The sequence below is a fragment of the Ochotona princeps genome, chromosome 29, assembly GCF_030435755.1.
Source record: "Ochotona princeps isolate mOchPri1 chromosome 29, mOchPri1.hap1, whole genome shotgun sequence".
Taxonomy (NCBI): Eukaryota; Metazoa; Chordata; class Mammalia; order Lagomorpha; family Ochotonidae; genus Ochotona; species Ochotona princeps.
In genome coordinates this window covers 15,434,247-15,452,277 of record NC_080860.1, presented here as the reverse complement: position 1 = coordinate 15,452,277, position 18,031 = coordinate 15,434,247, and the positions used below count along the sequence as shown (strand labels likewise).

Genomic DNA, 18,031 nt, shown 5'->3' with positions numbered 1-18,031 from the left:
CCCACGAATACAACTGTCACCTGCCTGGACACTCTTCAGCTTCACAACCCAGGTTTGTCGTATCTACACACGGAAACCAACACCATTCATTCACTAGGATCTATCATGATAAAGGATGGCATGGGACAGAGAAAGGAATGAAAGAGGAAGGAATACCATTTAAGGTCTTTTTGGGGGGAAGAAAACCTTTGTTATGAGAAAACAGAATTTTCCTACCTCAATAACTGGGGCCAGATTAGTTTAAAAAATTTAGTCAGTTGACAAATTGCATGCACTGTATATCTGTGTGGCTAGATTACTCTTTCTGGGGGGATTGTCCTGTACACCTGGCCTCACTCACCAGAAGTCAGCAGTATACCACCCACCCACTTCCCACCTTCGTTTTTTTTCCTAAGAATTATTTATTTGAAAGACAGAATGACAGAGACAGTGAGAGAGAGAGGTATCGTCCATCTGTTGGTTCACTCCCCCAAATGGCCGCAACAGTTGGGATTGGGCCAAGCTAAAACTAGGAGCCTGGTTCTAACATCTAGGTACTCAAGTGGGTGGCAAGGGCCCACATACTTGGACCAGTTTTTGCTGCCTCTCCAGGTGCATTAGCGGGAGGTGGATGAAACACAGCAGCTTGGACTCCAACTGACACTCTAATATGGGATGCTGGCACTGCAAACAGCAGTTTACTTTGCTGTGCCACGAAGCTGGCACTTCAACGTTTTTGTCAGAAGGCTAAAAAGATCTCTAGAAATTGCCAAATGTCTGTTGTGAGATTTGGTTTGCTCCTGGATGAGGAGAACCCTAGAAGGTATGATGCAGGTATTTGTCCCAGGCAGTTACATATGTGATTCCAGGGATACCAAAGCAGTGAGCTGTCATCATGGTGCACTGTGTCCAGGTATGTGACAGAGACCTACTGGCTTTGCTGAAGGAGCAGCTGCCTCTGTGACCCTGGAACAGCCGGCTGCCTTCTCCCTTTTCCCTTCTCAACTTAGACGCAGGATTTCAATTCCACCATTCCTCCTGAGATGAATGTTAAGGTGGGCTTAGGGAAAATACCAGGGTATACTCAGGCATCCCTACCAATGGTCAGATCCCAAATGAGAACAGCATACTGAGTTATGAAAGATTCCTCTCCCTGCATACAATGCCTACACAGTCATAAACAACTCTGTACTTTACCAGGTTCCTACAGGACCCCATCTCAAGGAAAAGCCCAGCCAGGTACACTCTGCTCTAGGAGGCCAAGGGGGGAGGTTATATCCCAATTCAAGCAGCAAAGACATTAAGATCTATTCCCACTAACTTTATAAAAGGGTTTTCACAGGTCAGTCAAGTTCTATGAGGTAATCTGACAGAAGGGACACCAATGCCAGGGTGAGAGAAAATAATTACCTCCTTCTCAAAAAGTATTAAGAATATCAAAGATCTTCAGTTGTAGCCATTGATAGCTAAATGTGTTAGCTGTGGATATTTGCTACATTATGAATTAAAGCTGAACATTTTTTTTTAATCACAATATGCCAGTGCACTATTTGATTACCAGGGTTATGGTGTCACCATACCTCAGTATCAATGCTTCTGGAGAACTCCCCTACACTCCTGTGACAGAAGTAAAGGGGAAAAAGCAATGCCATTATACTAATATTTTGATCTTATGAGGTTTTGATCTTATGAGGTTCCCTAGCGAAGATCAACAGGAGCTTGACGGGCAGTGTGGGTGGGTATAACAGCTGCTCTCGGAGAACTGCAATCTTAGACTATTCCCCAATTCCCTTATTTTATCAGCTCTGATTTTTTCACCAGAAAACCAATTCAGAACAATTTGGCAAACCCGTTCATCATGAGGCAGCTGTCCCTCTCCTGAACTGTTTTGAGTTCTTTGTTCCTTTTAAGAACCAACTGTTCAGGCCTGGCGTGGTAGCTCAGTGGATAAAGTCTTCACCTTGCAAGCACAGGGATTCCATGTGGACTCCGGTTCTAATTCCAGCGGCCCCACTTCCCATCCAGCTCCCTGCTTGTGGCCTGGGATAGCAGTGGAGGATGGCCCAAAGCCTTGGGACACTGCACTTGTGTGGAAGACCTGGAACAGGGCTGGCTTCGGATCAGCTCAGCTCCGGCCATTTTGGCCACTTGGGGAGTTAATCAATGGACGGAAGGTCTTCCTCTCTGTCTCTCCTCCTCTCTGTATATCTGACTTTCCAATAAAAACAAAATAAATCATAAAAAAGCGGGGGGCCCGGTGCGATAGTGTAATGGTTAAAAACCTCGCCTTGAAAGCCCGGGATCCCATACGGTTGCCGGTTCTAATCCTGGCAGCCCTGCTTCCCATCCAGCTCCCTGCTTGTGGCCTGGGAGAGCGGTGGAGGACGGCCCAAAGCCTTGGGACCCTGCACTCGTGTGGGAGACCTGGAAGAGCTCCTGGCTCCTGGCTTTAGATTGACTCAGCTCCGGCCATTGTGGTTACTTGGGGAGTGAACCATTGGACGGAAGATCTTCCTCTCTGTCTCTCCTCCACTCTGTATATCCGCCTTTCAATAAAAATAAATAAATCTTTAAAAAAAACCCACAAAAACCCAACTGCTGCCCTTTACAGGGATTGCACAACAGCTTCTGGTTGACATTTGGTAAAGAAACTCAAATTTATCTTTGGATTTCGGCTGGATGCATATCCCTGTCCATCCACTAGGTCATACAGGATACCAACCATAGCCTGTCTCTAGTCCACCCTCACCCCTTATCCAAATCATCCATTTTGAGTATAGTGCTGTGAATGGCTAATAAGAGATGTTTCCGGTACACAGCATGCTGTGCAGGGGAGGATAGGGCCCTGCCAAACCACACTATGCTGCTGACCTTGACCATTCTACTTTCTGTTCCTGGGACCTGATTCCCTAAGTGTCATTCTGAGGGTGAGAAAAAATCATACACACACTCTCTGCTTTATGCGTTGTAACTACCAGAGATCACAGGGCTGAGGGCTTACACTGGGGTGTCAGTACCAGTGAATCTCATGTTTAAACCTACACGTTAACCATTGTGTGGGTCTCTTTCCCCTAAACTATTCCAAGAAATCAAAGCTTCTTTTGAGCCTGTTTTTTGGCTTCTGGTCTTTTTGGGCAGCAGGGTCTTTATTTTTCTTTGTGAAGAAGTCATCAAGACACCCTGAGTTCTGGGTGTGGGTGGGCGGGCTCGATGTACTGGTCCAGTCCTCTGTCAGCCTCTCTCACACGCAGGGGGATCCCGTGCTCATCCACGGGGAGCTGGGATTACAGACCTGCTCTACTGCCTCACCACACAGCAGTCTTCCTTATCACACTGTGGGCCACACTGCTTTCGAAAAGACACAAGGTAAACATGAGGTGCCCTCAGCCCTTCCACTGGCTTAAGGCTGTTCAAAGCACTAAAACAAAACAACAACAATAACAACAAAACCAAAGCCTGGATTCACTTAGCTCCCTGAAAAAAAATCCTGTGACTAGCTCAGGTGTGGACGCTGAATGAGCAGTCCTGATCCTATTATATGGGTGGGTCAGAAGGCTGCAATGGCTCCAGGCTACTGAAGAGGCAAAGATCAAACTCCTTAACCCAAAAGTTACTTCATTTCCCCACAATTTCCAACCCCCCTTGCAGAATCTCCTGCTCCCATCTTTCTTTGTTCTGGGGATTCTTTCTCACCCCTTAACATAGTCCCTCTCTGTAATTCCTGACCATTCAGCTTTCTTCTGCCAGCATATTTACTGTGTGTTTGTGGCTGTGTCTGCGTGTGCAGGGCAAGAAGAGGATCTGCTGGGCCGAGTCCCAGCTGCATCCTCACTGAACAAACTTGGGATAAGCTGAGGACTTATCCTACATGATTTGGGTGGCTGTGGGGGCCTGCTCAGTGCTTAGCAACCCAGTGCTGGCCTCCACAGCTCTCTTCTGGAGAACACATCTTCCTCCTACTCGCCATGAACAGCAAGGGCAGTGAGGACAGCAAGGGCAGGGTTGGCTAAGTTTCAGTGTGTTCCAGTCCCACAGCCTAGCTGGCCAGTCTGAAATGAGCACGAGATGTAAGATGGGCCAATGAAATTCATTCTCTGGCATCTTTTAGACTTAATACAAAGAGATAGTTGGGCTTAGAAATAAGATGGAGGTGGGGGGAGTGTCTGTGTCTCCCACCAAGTCAAGCGGTGAAATAAAGCAGATCCACTGAGATGCTGAGGGGAGCTGGAGTATCCTGCCCTGGGTCCCAGGACACAGCATACAATCCTAACAGCAAACTCCCTTTCGTGTCTATGGGGAGGTTATGGAATGGCGGGGCTGGCACCAACATCCTGGCACAAACATCCAGGGCTGCTGAAGAACACTCAATTTTCATCCAGAAAAACTGGCAAAGATAAAAGGAAACCAGAAGGGGAAAAAAATGTTGGAGAAGCAGTTGAGTGGTCTTATTTCAGATTTGGGGTCCTGTGAGCTGTCTGCTCTTTGGTTCTGCAGACAGCCTCTCTGGGACTCCCCTTCCTCAGCATGACAAGTCCTCACGGATGAGTCAGAATCCGCAGGAGATGCTGCAAATAGGGCTGGTGGTGCGTGGCAAGCACCATGGCTCATGTGGTCGCTGCTCCTGTGCTCTTGCGCTGCACATCTGTCATGAGGCAGGCCCCGCGCTAAGTGCCTTCGTATTAATTCACCAGTGACGGGAGCAAAGCGCCGAGTGCTGAAGGAAACTTTACATGCAACTCCTTGCGTTTCTGGTCTTCTGTGTTAACTTCCCCTGGCTGCCCTCTTCAGCAGTCAACCTTGAAGATTCCTCTCAGCCTCACAAGATGCTTAGTAAACAGCAGCCGCACAGAAGGACACCAGGCCAGGGCCATAAACGCAAGACTTCTGTGCTTGGGAGATTGAAGCCCCCCTGACTTCCAACAGCAAGGTACTGAGAGATGTTAACTCTGTTCCTTCGTGACTTCCTGAGGCTGTCAGGGAGACGCTGAGAATTCCTCAACCCTCCTAAACATATCTACATATCATGAAAGGCTTTTAAATATGATGCAGAAGTTTGAAATATCAGAAGTGCAAAGAATCCAAAAACAGTGTCTCTGCATGAAGCCAGAAAGAGAGGTGCTCAGGCAACTGGGGAGCTCCATCTGGTGCCTGGCCTGGCCCCCCATGCTGGCCACTTCCCTGCGGGGTGCTGCTTGCCCTCACCCAACTCTGGCTTCTCAGCTGTCTGTGCTATGGAGCTGGGAAGATGAGAAGGGGGTGGGGTCATAAATCACTTTTCTCTCAGGAGTTTATAGTGCTCTTTTCTGGGGAGTTCAAAAGCGCTTGGTAATAAACTCAGGTGATGAGTTTATGTCTTTTGCTTTTAAAATGAAACTTTATTTGAACTCCTGGAGAGGCATTTATGCTTTTTTTTTTTTTTTCAAATGTAAGACATTCCTTTCCTACTTCAAGGTTTTGCCCTGGGGCTTTTTCAGGAGGCTGGTGGCTGGCAAGGGTAGCTGATGGGAGGGGGGGGCAGTCTGTGTCCAGCCCTCCCTTGTGCCCGCTGGCTTAGCTGACAGAGTCCTCCTCTCCAAGGTTTTCTACAAGTTTCAACATGCATGGACGGGACCGAGTCCCCTATACCCCCTCTCCCGCCACACTGGCCGGTCTGCAGTTCCCTCTGTTGCCGCCTCTGCCCATCTCCTCCGCTGCCTACCTCTTCTTGCCACGGTCACCAAGGGCAGAAATGTGTGGAAAATCGTTCTGTCTGCAGGGCCCGAGGCTGTCACCTTGCATTCCTCCCCCTGGTGTTTTGTTCCTACACTTGGGGGCCAAATGGGTGGGAAAAAGAAAAAGAAAAAACCCACAGCCAACAACGTTAATGAGAAGTGAAGCTGGGAGCAACCACATTTGATGAAGATGACAGAGGGAGCAGGGGTGGAGGGGCTGGCCTGACTCATGGCACCTCCTACACCGACCCAGGCTTTAAACAAATGTGAAGCTTTCTTCCTCTGTCTGGTCCAAGCTTCCCCCCACCCCACTAATGATTTTATGCAGTCAAGTCTAAGCCAAACTGTAATGAGTAGCCACATGTGAATGCTGCCTTGCCACCCCTCTTCCTGTCCAAACAGAAACAGGTGGGGGCTGCTTGCTGCTTGCAGGCAGGCATGGCCGCATGCCCGCCTCCCAGGCTCCACGCATCCATTTGCTGTTGGGTGAATGAATAAGCACATGAAGTGTTTAATGATTCAATATATGTCTAAGGGCTGGATTCCTACCCTCTTGGTTTCACAGGACAGCAGGCCAAGCCATACAGGACTCTCCAAGCAAAACTACCACACAGCTGTTCCCAGCGGAGGAGCAAATAGTCGGCTTCTTTGAGTGACGTCAACAGGCACCCCTACCCTTAAACCAGTGGGAGAAACCTAGGGTAACCCTGTGAGCACTGTTTCAACCCGTTTATAGGTGCAAGAGATACAAAAATAGAGGCGACACCAGACTGGGTTGAAACAAATGAAGTCAAGTTGCTGAGTCCAACATAGCAGCAGCTGAAGGGGTATGGGTGGAAATATTCTGTGAGGAGAGCGATGCCTACAAGGAAGCACTGTTTCCATCCTTTTGGACCCAGCTGCCATTTCCTCTGGGAAAACACACCAAACAACTGTCCTCCACGGGCTTGCTGCTCTCCTCCCATCACCAAGCAGCTCTGGCCAAGTGCTTCAGCGATGAAGTGTCAGGGCCTGAGTCACTGAAAACACCTTAATTCAGCTCTCTGAACTGCAAACCAAACAGGCATTAAATAATTCCTGTGGGTTTTCTTCCCTCCACCAATAAAAGCGCTGGAGAACCTGACAAATGCTCTGGCACGACTCACAAGATGAGCAGGGATGCAAAAAGCTCCGAATAGATGAGACCTGAGGGTTTGTGGAGCCAAAGGAGATCCTAGCAGGGGTTTTGAATGTGGAAAAGACCCCCCACCCTCATCTCTACCTCCCCTTCCCTCCCAAGGTGGATTTCCCATGGGGGCCCTTGGAGGTTAGAAATCAGCAGGGGTTCTTCACCCCCCTTCAGCTGTTTTCCCACCTCAGTCCCTAGACCAGCAGCTCTTGAGCATGGCAAACACACTCAGGCAATAATACTATCCTTGGGAGGTACCTTCCCTCCAGGTAAACATTCAAATAACTTTCTTGGCAACTTTCCTTTTTACAAAATGATCAAGTTTAGAACAGGTTGTTACCTGTCATATTTTAAGATCCTCCATGGATAGCCTTCCCACGTAAATTTATTTCAATCCTATTGCTGTGCTCAGAAGTCATGCTAACCTTCTTGGCTCACAAAGCCTTCCTCGCTTCTGAGGTGACAACAGTCGGCGGTGGCCACAGGTTTTGAGGCTTATTCTCATGTGCAGCCAAGTTGTCTCATCTCCCCTCACCTCCTAACCGCTCCATGAGGTAAGTTCTAATACTGTACCATAATTGCTGTCTGCCAGTCCACAACCAAAAAAGCTCTGAAACCCAGAAGTTTCCCCACAACTTCCTTGGCAGCAAATCCCAAGGGCCCTGCCTCATCTGGAGGTGGAGCTCCGCTGACCCAACAGGAGACCACAAGGACTGCAGTCACCCACTGAACACTCATGCTCATGGGGTTTGCTCTGCAGACATGGACTGGCTGGTCACCTGGTGCCACCTGGATCCTCTGGAGGTTACTTAACAGGAAATACACATACCTTCACACCTCATTCTAAACTCCCCAAATCACACAATGCTGAAACCTCCGGCCCACATGGTTAGGAAACACCATTATCTACCCTTGATAGGAAGCACTTGCCCAAGGGTGCACAGTGGCACTGACTCCGGGGGTGGGTGTCAGTCTGCTTCACCGTCTAAGCTCATGAACACTCTGGGAGGCCTTGCGTCCTCTGCTCACGCCTTCCAGCTGGGAAGGTGCACTGGGCTGGTGTGGTTCTGCCTTATAACCCTTTCAAGAGTTGGGGAAACAAGAGTAGAAGACACCAACCCAAACCATACTGAGTTGGGGGTGGGGGTAGGGAGCCTGGTGCTTACCTTGCCCAGCACAGTGAGGCATGGTTTTGGGTCCAGTTCTGGCTGTTCCAACTTCACCACTCCTACCCAGCCATATTCATACAAGTCCTCTTCGTCATTGTTATTACACAGGCCCAGTGGGTGCATCTACAGGAGACAGAATGGAAAGAATGTTTCAACAGGGTGGCATGCATATGTGTTAGACCCACATGGTTCATTTCTCAGACTCTGAGCCAAAAGCAGCTTCAAAGTTTAGCAAGTTTTTCAACCCATGGGGAATTCTACTTCAATACAATGAGCAGAGCACAGGGGAAGAACACAACATACCCACTGCAAAGACACTTTACCAATGCTTTCTTGCTGCTTTGTAAATGGTGCTCATCCAGAGAGAAAACAAGGACAGAAAGGGCGGGGGGAAGCACGTAGTTCACATAGTTACATTGCTGAGAAATACCACAATTTTTACATGAAGTAGAAGTTACAGAGAAGACTAGCTAGATTAGTGGCCAAGACCTGTTTGGCTTCTAGTTCTTAACAATATCAATCCACTTGAAATGAAGCAAGCATACCTGGGTACTAAACAACTCAAAGTTCTGATTTGCAGTTCAGTCATGTCCTAGGATCTTTACCAACAGTCTGAGAAGAGGAAATCTTTGTTCACAGGTGTAACATACCAAGAAGCTGAAGTAGCCGACAGCTGTGTGGGCTAAGTTCTTATCAACACAAGAAATAATGCTTTCTATTCACTGTAAGTTAGAGACAGGAAACCTCATAATCCACTGTGGACAGAGTACCAGGCCCCGATACTGGATATCAAGAAGTATATGGTAATCCAGAAAGGGAGAGTAAATTCCCTTCTGTAGCAAAGGAGACTTTGCTGGTGTGATGCTGAGCTAGGGGTGATAAACCACATGAGCCCTATATAAGGACAGGGGGTTTTTGAAAGACAAAGTGGGAGGCAGGAGAGCCGTGCAGAGAAAGTGTGAGGATGGTAGCACACGTTGGAACGACATGCTTTGAGGACGGAGAAGGCAACTGGTCAAGGAATGCAGGCAATCCTTAGGGCCTGGAGGAGACAAGGAAGTGGACCGTCTCCTAGAGCTTCCAGAGAGGATGCCGCCCCACAGATCCACCTTGTATTGCTAACCTCCAGGATGATAAGAAAACAAATCGGTGTTTTCTAGTCACTAAGTTTGCAGTAACTTGTTACAGCCACAAATAGAAAACACACCCACTTCAGTCTTCACTTGTTTTGCAGATGGAACAGAAGGTCAAGACAGTGGCTTTTCCAAGACAACCAGCAAGTGGTACACTCAGGAGTAACCTGGATGCTCAGACTGGGGTCTCCCTCAGAATTAGCTGACTGAGGGGAAACGATTTAACAGACGGGGGTTGGGGAAATGTTTCCAGCTCAAATCCTGTGATATTCAGCTGCAACCTGAGTTTGGTTCAGGCAGTAAGACGGAGGTGCTGTGCAGCTGCTGAGCCTCTAGGGAGCTTGGAAGGAACTCAGACCCACCACAGCAAAAGAAGGGTGTGGAAAGGGAGGATATGTGGCAGGGGTTGGAGGGGATAAAGTTGTTCCTAACTCAGGAAGGAGTTTATCACAAGATGATGTGGAGGGAGGGGAATGAGACCAGCCTCATCAGGTGGAAGGGCACAGTCTGCTGAGAAGGCCAGATAAGGGCTCAAGAATTCGAGAATTAGGATACCCAGTTTCTGAGGCAGGACATGTGTACTTAACTGTTGCTTTTAGGCAGTGGTATGAATGGAAACAAGGAACCCTCTGGCAACTGGGTGGAATGATGGGGAGGGGTGCTGCCCAAGCCTGCGATGTGAGTGAAGGGTGAAGGATGAAGACTGACTGGTGCTGAGCACAGGATTAACCAGGGGGGAACCTGCAAAGGGCATGATGCTCATCATGGGGATTCCAACAACAGGAGTGCCTTGGATAAGTGTCAGCCCTCATACCCTGGATTTGCCATAAGGACCTACGGAGGTTCCTACAGTCAATGGCCAGTACAGATTTCCCTCTAGAAGAGAGGGCTCAACTCATTCTAGAATGTTCTACAGCTATCAAATGATGAGGAACCAAAAGTGCCAAGGCCTCTGACTTGAAAGAGGCTGAGCAAGGATGCGAACCCCATTGTGCCAGGAACTCAGTAGCTTCCCGTTTTGAGGAAGGGGTTCAAGGTCAGGCTCAGACCAGCATGGACAAAGCCATGGTAACTCCTAATTTCGATCCTATTCTACGGTGGCTCATCCTATTTTCCACCCAGCCATGCGACTTAAGGCTTTTCCAGATGGGTGACTGCTTTTTGTTACTTCTGCATTTACGGGGTTTGGCCAGTGATGAAGGCCTATTTTGGAGAAGCAGAGGTTATTATCCAGGTCTAAAACTTTGTTTCTGTATCAAAACTTGACCGAAGAAATAAGCCAGGCACAAAAGGCCACCTCTCATGCAATTCCATTTACATAAAATGTCCAGAACAGACAAATACACAGAGACAGAAAGCAGAAGAGTGGTTATGGGGGCCACGGGAATGGGGAATGGGGAGTGAATGCTTCATGGGTACAGCTCTTCTCTGGTTGGTTAGAACATTCTGGAACTAGATGGTGATGGTGGTGGTTGCACAACACTGTGAACATCCTAAATGTCTCTGAAACACATGCTGTAGAATGCTGAATTTTATATGAATTTGACCATAATAAAAAAAGTTAAAAAACAAAACCAAAAATAAAAACACAACACAATCAAGCAATTGTTCTAATAGTTCACTCAGAAATGGCCAAAGAGCCTGCACAGCTTGGTCCTTGGTTAGTACAGGGATTCACAGTGGAAGGAAACAGGATTTCTCTGCTTGTGGGCCCATAACGTTGCAACAGCAGGCCTTCTGGAACCTGTGTCCCACAGGATGAAAAGTAGGTTCTTGCACAAGTCAATAATGCTGAGTGGCACCTCATAGGGACTCAGGATCTCCATCAGGGAATCCATGGATTTTAATTTTTCCCAAGGTAACTGCTTACTGTCTTTTGACTGTATGTCTGCTTTGCATTTAATATGATGGTGCTGTTTCATGAGACAGACTTTGAGAAATGCTAAGTTAGGGATGGCACATACACACGCATGACAGAGTAAGCTTACAGCAAATGTGCCAACACAGAGCTGACTGGTCTCCCAGGCTGAATTGAACATTTGGGATGCAAAGAATTAAGGCCAGGATCACTTCTTGGACTTTTGGCTAAGATAAAGTGTAGAATTGAGGCCAGGGTAAGAGGATACGGAGGGAAAGTCGAGGGTGTGATGGATGCAGAGAGTGAAAGGAGACGGGGTAGGGTAGGAATACAAACTGGAAACAACAGAAACCGTGGCTTAAGCCTAATCCATTACAACCACAGTGAGGAGGATGCAGGCCTGAGTAGAGCACAAGGCCATGAAAGAGTCATGTGGAAAGCAGGTCCCCAGGCTTGCAGAAATCACAACTACGTAAGGCTCAACACTCCCAAGGGTCTTGGGGGGTCTGTCAGGCTAGCACCCTGGCCCACACTTCACACTGGGTCCTCTCTCGCCTCCGTGGTGTCTTGCTCTCCCACCCTCCAAGACTCCCCTGTGAGATTTTCCACTGACACTGGGGTGATTATTAGCAGCTTGACATGTCAGCCGTGACAAGGGTGCTGGCTTCTAAACAAGGATCAAAGCCTTAAGAACGAAAAGGAATTTCTCTAAAGTGCCAGTGAGTGCAACTGACTGGTGTGGTTTATTTATTTTCTGCAGAGGGTAAAGAATAACTACCAAAATCACTTTCCAGGGGGGCACGAAACCCATCCTTCCCACCTCCACCCTGAGTTCCTTACTCCTGCCCACATGTCCAGGTACCCAAACCAGAGCTGAACTGATCTGAAGCCAAGAGCCTGGAGCCTCTTCCGGGTCTCCCATGTAGGTGCAGGGTCCCAAGGCTTTGGGCTGTCTTGGACTGCTTTCCCAAGCCACAAGCAGGGAGCTGGGAAATGAGGTCGATCTCCACATGGGATCCTGGCGCATCCAAGGTGAGGACTTGAGCTGCCAGGCTCCCGCGTCAGGCCCCAAATTCAGTCTTAGCTACCACATTTCTTCAGTCCATGTGCCAAATTCTGCATTGTAGGGGTCAGCTCACCCAACAACAGCATCAGCTTTTGGAAATGCCTGCCATTCCAGGCTTCTGACCATTGGCACTTCAGGGTTCTCTTTATTCAAGCTCTTCAAGCTAGGAGAGTTCAGGAAAATGCTTTATAAACATTATAAACAAATAGACATAGATGGAGGCTCAGTGCAGTAGCATAGTGGCTAAAGTCCTGGCCTTACATGCACCGGGATCCCATATGGGCACCAGTTCATGTCCCAGCTGCTCCACTTCCCATCCAGTTCCGTGCCTGTGGTCTGAGAAAGCAGTCAAGGACGGCCCAAAGCCTTGGGACCATGCATCTATGTGAGAGACCCAGAAGAAGCTTCTGGCTCATGGCTTTGGACTGGTTCAGCTCTGAATGTTGTGGCCACTTAGGAAGTGAATCAGGAATGGACGATCTTTGTCTCTCCTCCTCCTGTATATCTACCTTCCAAATAAATTAAATTAAATTTAAAAACAGATGCAGGCATAATATGTGGATATTGGAAGGCGGCTATGCTCACCACTATGCCACCAACGCCTACTACATGTGGATATTGGTTAGTGAATTGACTTTTGTAAACACACACACAGAAAACATGCCAAGTCTAGGAAAAGTGAAGATTTTCTTATTAATTAATCATCTATGTATGTAGACACAGTTTATTTAGGCAGAGGGAAGGGGAGAGAGAAAAAGAGGGAGAGAGAGAAGTGAAAGAGGTGTAATCCACTGGTTCATTTCCTAAGTGCCTGCAGTGGCTGCGGCGGGGCCAGGATCAGAGCCAGGAATCCAATCCAGGGTTCCCATATTACCTGAGCCATCACCACTGCCTCCAAGGGTCTGCCTAGGTCAAGAATCTTAGCTAGGAACCAAACCCAGGGATTTTGGTGTAGGACACGGGCATCTTTACTGGCAGGCTAAACACCCACTCCTGTCTTCTGTATGTTTATTTATTTTAATCTCACATAATCCTTAGAGCAAATGCTTTCTGGATGTTGGGATATCAGATGACACACAGACAAGACTGTAAATATGTTGAAGACTATAACTGTGAATCAGCAATTGAGGCAGAACTTGATTAAAGTTGTATCATTCAATTACTGGATTCCACTCAAAGTCAATGACAAACACTCTAGCTAAGGATTAGAGAGGAAGAAATCCACATGGAAGCTTCCACAGGGAAAGAACAGAATAATAGAGTGCTGGACAAGTCAGAGTACACTCCTTCAGAAAACAAGTTGATGACCATGCTGCTGACATCAAATGTAACAAAGGGTGCCACATCCATAGTCGTGTAAAACTTGCCTTTTTTTTTTTTTTTTTTTTTGCCAAATTTCCGCTTTATGCTAAAGTTGTCAGCATGAAAGCCATCCTTTGGGCCCTCTCAAACCCATGGGTTCTGCAGCTGTGGATTTAACCATGGGTCAAAAATACATAAGGGAAAAACAAACAAATAAAAAACCCTGCATGACTACTAACCACATACAGAATTCTTTTTTTGGCCCCCTGTCATTGATGTTGAGACAATATAGCAAAAAAACACTTACATTTGCTTTACATTGTTAGTTATTTGCAGTCATCTACAGACGAATTAAAGTACAGAGGAAGGTACAGGAAGGTTATGTGCAAATACTGTCATTTTACCCAAGGAATTTGTGCATCTTTGGGTCTGAGAGGGGCTTCCCTGGAGGGGCTCTAGTTGTGGTGTAGTGGGTGAAGAACTGCTGCCTAGGATGCCAGTAGCATCACAAGTGGTGTCAGGTGGTGTCTTCGCTGCTCCACTTCTGATCTGGCTCCTCACCAACGACCTGGGGAAAGCAGTGGAAGATGGCCCAAGTGTTTGGGTCCCTCCCATTCCCTACAGGAGACCAGGAAGAAGCAACTTGGCTCCTGGCTTTAGTGTGGCCCAGCCCTGGCTGTGGAGGCCATCTGGGGAGTGAACCAGCAGGTGCAAACCTCTCTCCTTTGCTCTTTCTATATAACTCTGAAATAAATCTCTTTACTTTTATTTTTAAAAGAAGAGAATCCTTGAACTAAACCCCATAGATTTGGCAAGGCACAATTTCAGACCCTCGCCACACAGAAGCTAGCCTGTCACAAAGACTTAGATCAGCCAGAGGGTATTTAACAATGTCCACATCTAACTCTGTGCTCTGAAGGCTAAGTCACTGAAGACACTTCAATGTATAATTTTTAAAGCTAATATGTTTGAATATTTATGGTGCACATAAGCATTTACAAATACATTGGGGCTGGTGTTGTGGGACACTAATTAGGCTGCTGCTTTTAACACTGGCATCCCATAAGAGCACAGGTTCAGGTTCTGGCTGCTTTACTTCTGATCCAGCTCCCTGCTAATGCACCTGGGGAAGAATCAGATGACTCAAGTACTTTGGTTCCTGCCACCTCTGTAGAACACCCAGATGAAGTTCTTGGCTTCTGGCTCTCAACTGGTCCAGCCCTGATCACTGTGGCTACTTTATGTGAACCAGCAGATAGAAGGTCTGTCTGTCTCTCCCTCTCTCTCTCTGTAACTCTGGCTTTTTCAAATAAATAAATTTACACTTACAATTGCACGTATTTCTGAGCTAGCTGTTTAAAAACATTGGGTTGGTAGGGTTTATTGCATCCGATGCTTGATTTTTAAGACTTTTTAAAAAACTTTGCTGAAACACAGAGTAGAAAGTCTAGAATGGAACTCAACAAAGACTCTACTGATCAGAGGATACTAAAATAAGAGAATAGCCTGAAATGAGAAGATAATCAACACTCTGATAGATCCAAAGAAGGACTTGATGCAAATAATGCAGAAGGATGCACCAAAAAATATCCTATGGCCAGTTTCATGGTGCAGCAGGTTAAGCCACCATCTTATTGGAGCACCAGTTCGAATCCCAGCTGCTCTGCTTCTGATCCAGCCCTGTTCCTAAGCACCAGGGAGAGTAGCAAAGGATAGCCTTAGTATATGAGCTTCTGCCACCTATGTGGGAGACCCACAAGGAGTTCCAGGCTCCTGGCTTCACCCTGGCACAGCCCCAACTGGTGTGGTCAATTGAGGAACAAACCAATGATGGAAGATCTCTTTTTCTGTTACTCTGCTTTCCAAATAATAATAAAAAGGGATATTTATTTGTTTACTTATTTAACAAAAGAAATAAAACATGTCCTGTATTATATCCCAGTCTTGTACTACCAGCCCAATTACCTTGAAATATTCAGTATCTTGCTGAAGTTAACTGCAGTAAAAATGCCCCACTAGTCCTTTGTCACAAGTTTCATTTGGTGTCATCATGAAGCTGTGGCTCCAAGAGATGTCTTGGGATGGGAAAAGCATGAGCTTTGCAGTTGTACGGTCTCGTGTCTAAATCCTACTCTTGCCTCTCACTTGGGGGAGAAAACTCAATTTCTACAAACTTCCATTTTGTCATTTGTAAAGTGGAGACAATAGCATGTCTTTCAACAAGACGAAACACATCAACCCAGGAACACAAAAACAGTTCAACTGATGGGAAAGCCCTCTCCTTCTCTAGTCTTTCCATGTTCATCTGTACTGTCTGCCTTTGCCAAGAAACACCGCTTTGCAAGACCAGCTTCCATGTGATTTTGTCCACGCAACTTTCTCGAGTGCACCTGTATAGCTAAGCTGCTTCCACCTCTTTGTTCCCAAATGCTTTGTAGGGTTTCTATCACAGTTCCTTCAGATTCCCCTCTTCCTGCTTCTTGAAGAACTACCTTCCTCAGAGGTTCCTTTTCATTCTACCCAGAGCTTGTGCACCCGCATCCCCGACCCCTCCCCTCCCCTGTGCTCACTGAATGGCTGCCCATGCCACAGCCAACAGTCTTCAGCCTGGAAGCAGGGCTGTTGTCATGCCCCACAGCCCCCACTCCCCCAATCAGACACTGGAGTTTTTCTTTGTTCTGCTAAGTCAGAAACCAAAGCAAGTAGGTCAGAATGTAACCAAATTGCTCTATGAACTTTAAAACCCAGCTCTCAGAGTTGAGTTGGTGACAGAGCCTTGCCAAGGGCAAAGCCCAAAGGAGAATAGAGCTTGTCCTTCAAATGTCATGCTCAAGTTGGATTTTGGAAGCTGTCAGCAGCAACAAAATAAAGGACTACAGCATGGCAGAGGCCCAGGACATGGGATCCCGGGCACAGGGATTCTACCAGCGCAGACAAGACAGAGGGAATTCCCAGGGTGAGGATGATGAGGGGAAATCCGAAGACGAAGGCTATGTAACCATTTTGCCCAACTTGCTACAAAAGGCCAACTTCCTTAGCCAACTGAGTGAAGGGGTATCAAGAAGAGACCTATAGGTCTGAACAGGAGAACGAAATGTGATGGTTACAGCAGACTAAAGTCACAGGGCAGGGAGTGCTTGGGGAGCAGAGGTAACTACTAACTTCACTAACTCCAGAAAAAGAAATCCAAGAATCCATATCATAGTTATCATTCACAACAAAGGCTCCATGGCTGGTCTGAGAATACTGAGTCATGGTTAAGTGTGTGCAACTGCATTAAAAGAATAGAGATGTTTCTAAGTTTGGGGGAAGGGGAGGAATAGAAATGAGACTAAAAGTTTTCATCTTTCATTATTAGGAAGCCAAAAGATAATTTTGAAATGAACTAAAGATATGAGTCAGCAATGTAAGCATAGTCTCTGAAATTCAGAAATATTCACAGAGGTGAAAGAATTGAAAATTAGTCACTATGGGGACAGTGCCATAGTATGGTAGGTTAAAACTCCACCTGCAGTGCCAGCATCTCATATGGACACCAGTTTGACTCCTGGCAGCTCCACTTCTGATTCAGCTGCCTGCTAATGTGCCTGGAAAAGCAGATGGCCAAAGTGCTTGGGCTCCAGCGCCTAAGTGGGAGACCCAGGAGGAGTTCCAAATCAGGGAGGGTAAGGATAGAACTGCAAATGGAGAGCTCCTTTGTTAGGATAAGCCAAGCACTACCCCCTTTGACATTTTTTTTTAAATAAATAAGCACGTGCACTATTTTTATCAAAAACTTCATGTACTGCTGGACAGTTCTCTTACCTGAGTGTTAGGGCAGATCTTACAGGTTTTCCTCACTGGATAAAGGTAGGGGTGCCTTCCACCAGACCCAAGAGAGACTCCACAGGTCCCCTGCACAGAGCAGTGGACACCTGAGGGGGGACTCTAAAGTTTAGGACAGATATTGTGGGAGCCATCCAGGACCTGGGCTGAGGATGGCTGGGAACACAGAACACAGTATAGGGCCTGACTGGGGATGGCGAGGGAGAAAGGCTGTGTGTGTGTGCGTGTGTGCGTATGTGCGTGTCAAAGATGAGGAAGAACCAGCAGACCTCATCACCTTCACATGCACATTAACCCCAGGGGGACACCAGAGTGTGGGGCTTTGTGTATTCTAGGGGTGGGAGATGCAACAACTGAGGTGGTTGTTTTTTTTGAGGAGCCCCAATATGTTTGGGTTTTTGTTTGCCTCAGATGCGAATGGACCCTATAACCTTCCAAAGAGGCTATGAACATCCTTGCTCGTCTTTGAGAGTGAGGAGCTGCCTGAGGCAGAAATGGTGAACCATAAGTGACACACGTGCACACACCTCTGATGCAGGCCCTGCACAGCTGGTTTTATGCTGAAGTAAAAAGATGAGCCTTTTTCAAACTTCTCAGAGCCCGCTGAGGTTGATGCTCATGGTTTTACTGTTTTGTTAATGGACAAAGTATTTAAGGGAATGTCGTCGAGGCCAAGAGCCTGTCAGACCAGGTTACGTATCTGGAGAGAAAGGGCCATGTTCCCTTGAGGAGCGCCCAAGTGAGCCAAGCTTTGAAACCAAGACCGCTCTTTTAAAAGAAGCTTTCAGGACCAAATCCTGGAGATATGCTGGTGCACTTT

The 18,031-nt window shown here is 47.2% G+C and overlaps 1 protein-coding gene across 1 annotated transcript in view; it reads right to left on the bottom strand.

Annotated features, from left to right (window-relative positions):
• The window catches only part of ZNRF3 (zinc and ring finger 3), a 152,136-nt gene that overhangs the window by 48,703 nt on the left and 85,402 nt on the right, over nucleotides 1-18,031 (bottom strand). The window contains exon 2 of the mRNA XM_058656510.1: nucleotides 8,025-8,150. Within this exon, the coding sequence (XP_058512493.1) occupies nucleotides 8,025-8,150 (126 nt within the window). The remainder of the gene's footprint in view (nucleotides 1-8,024; nucleotides 8,151-18,031) is intronic.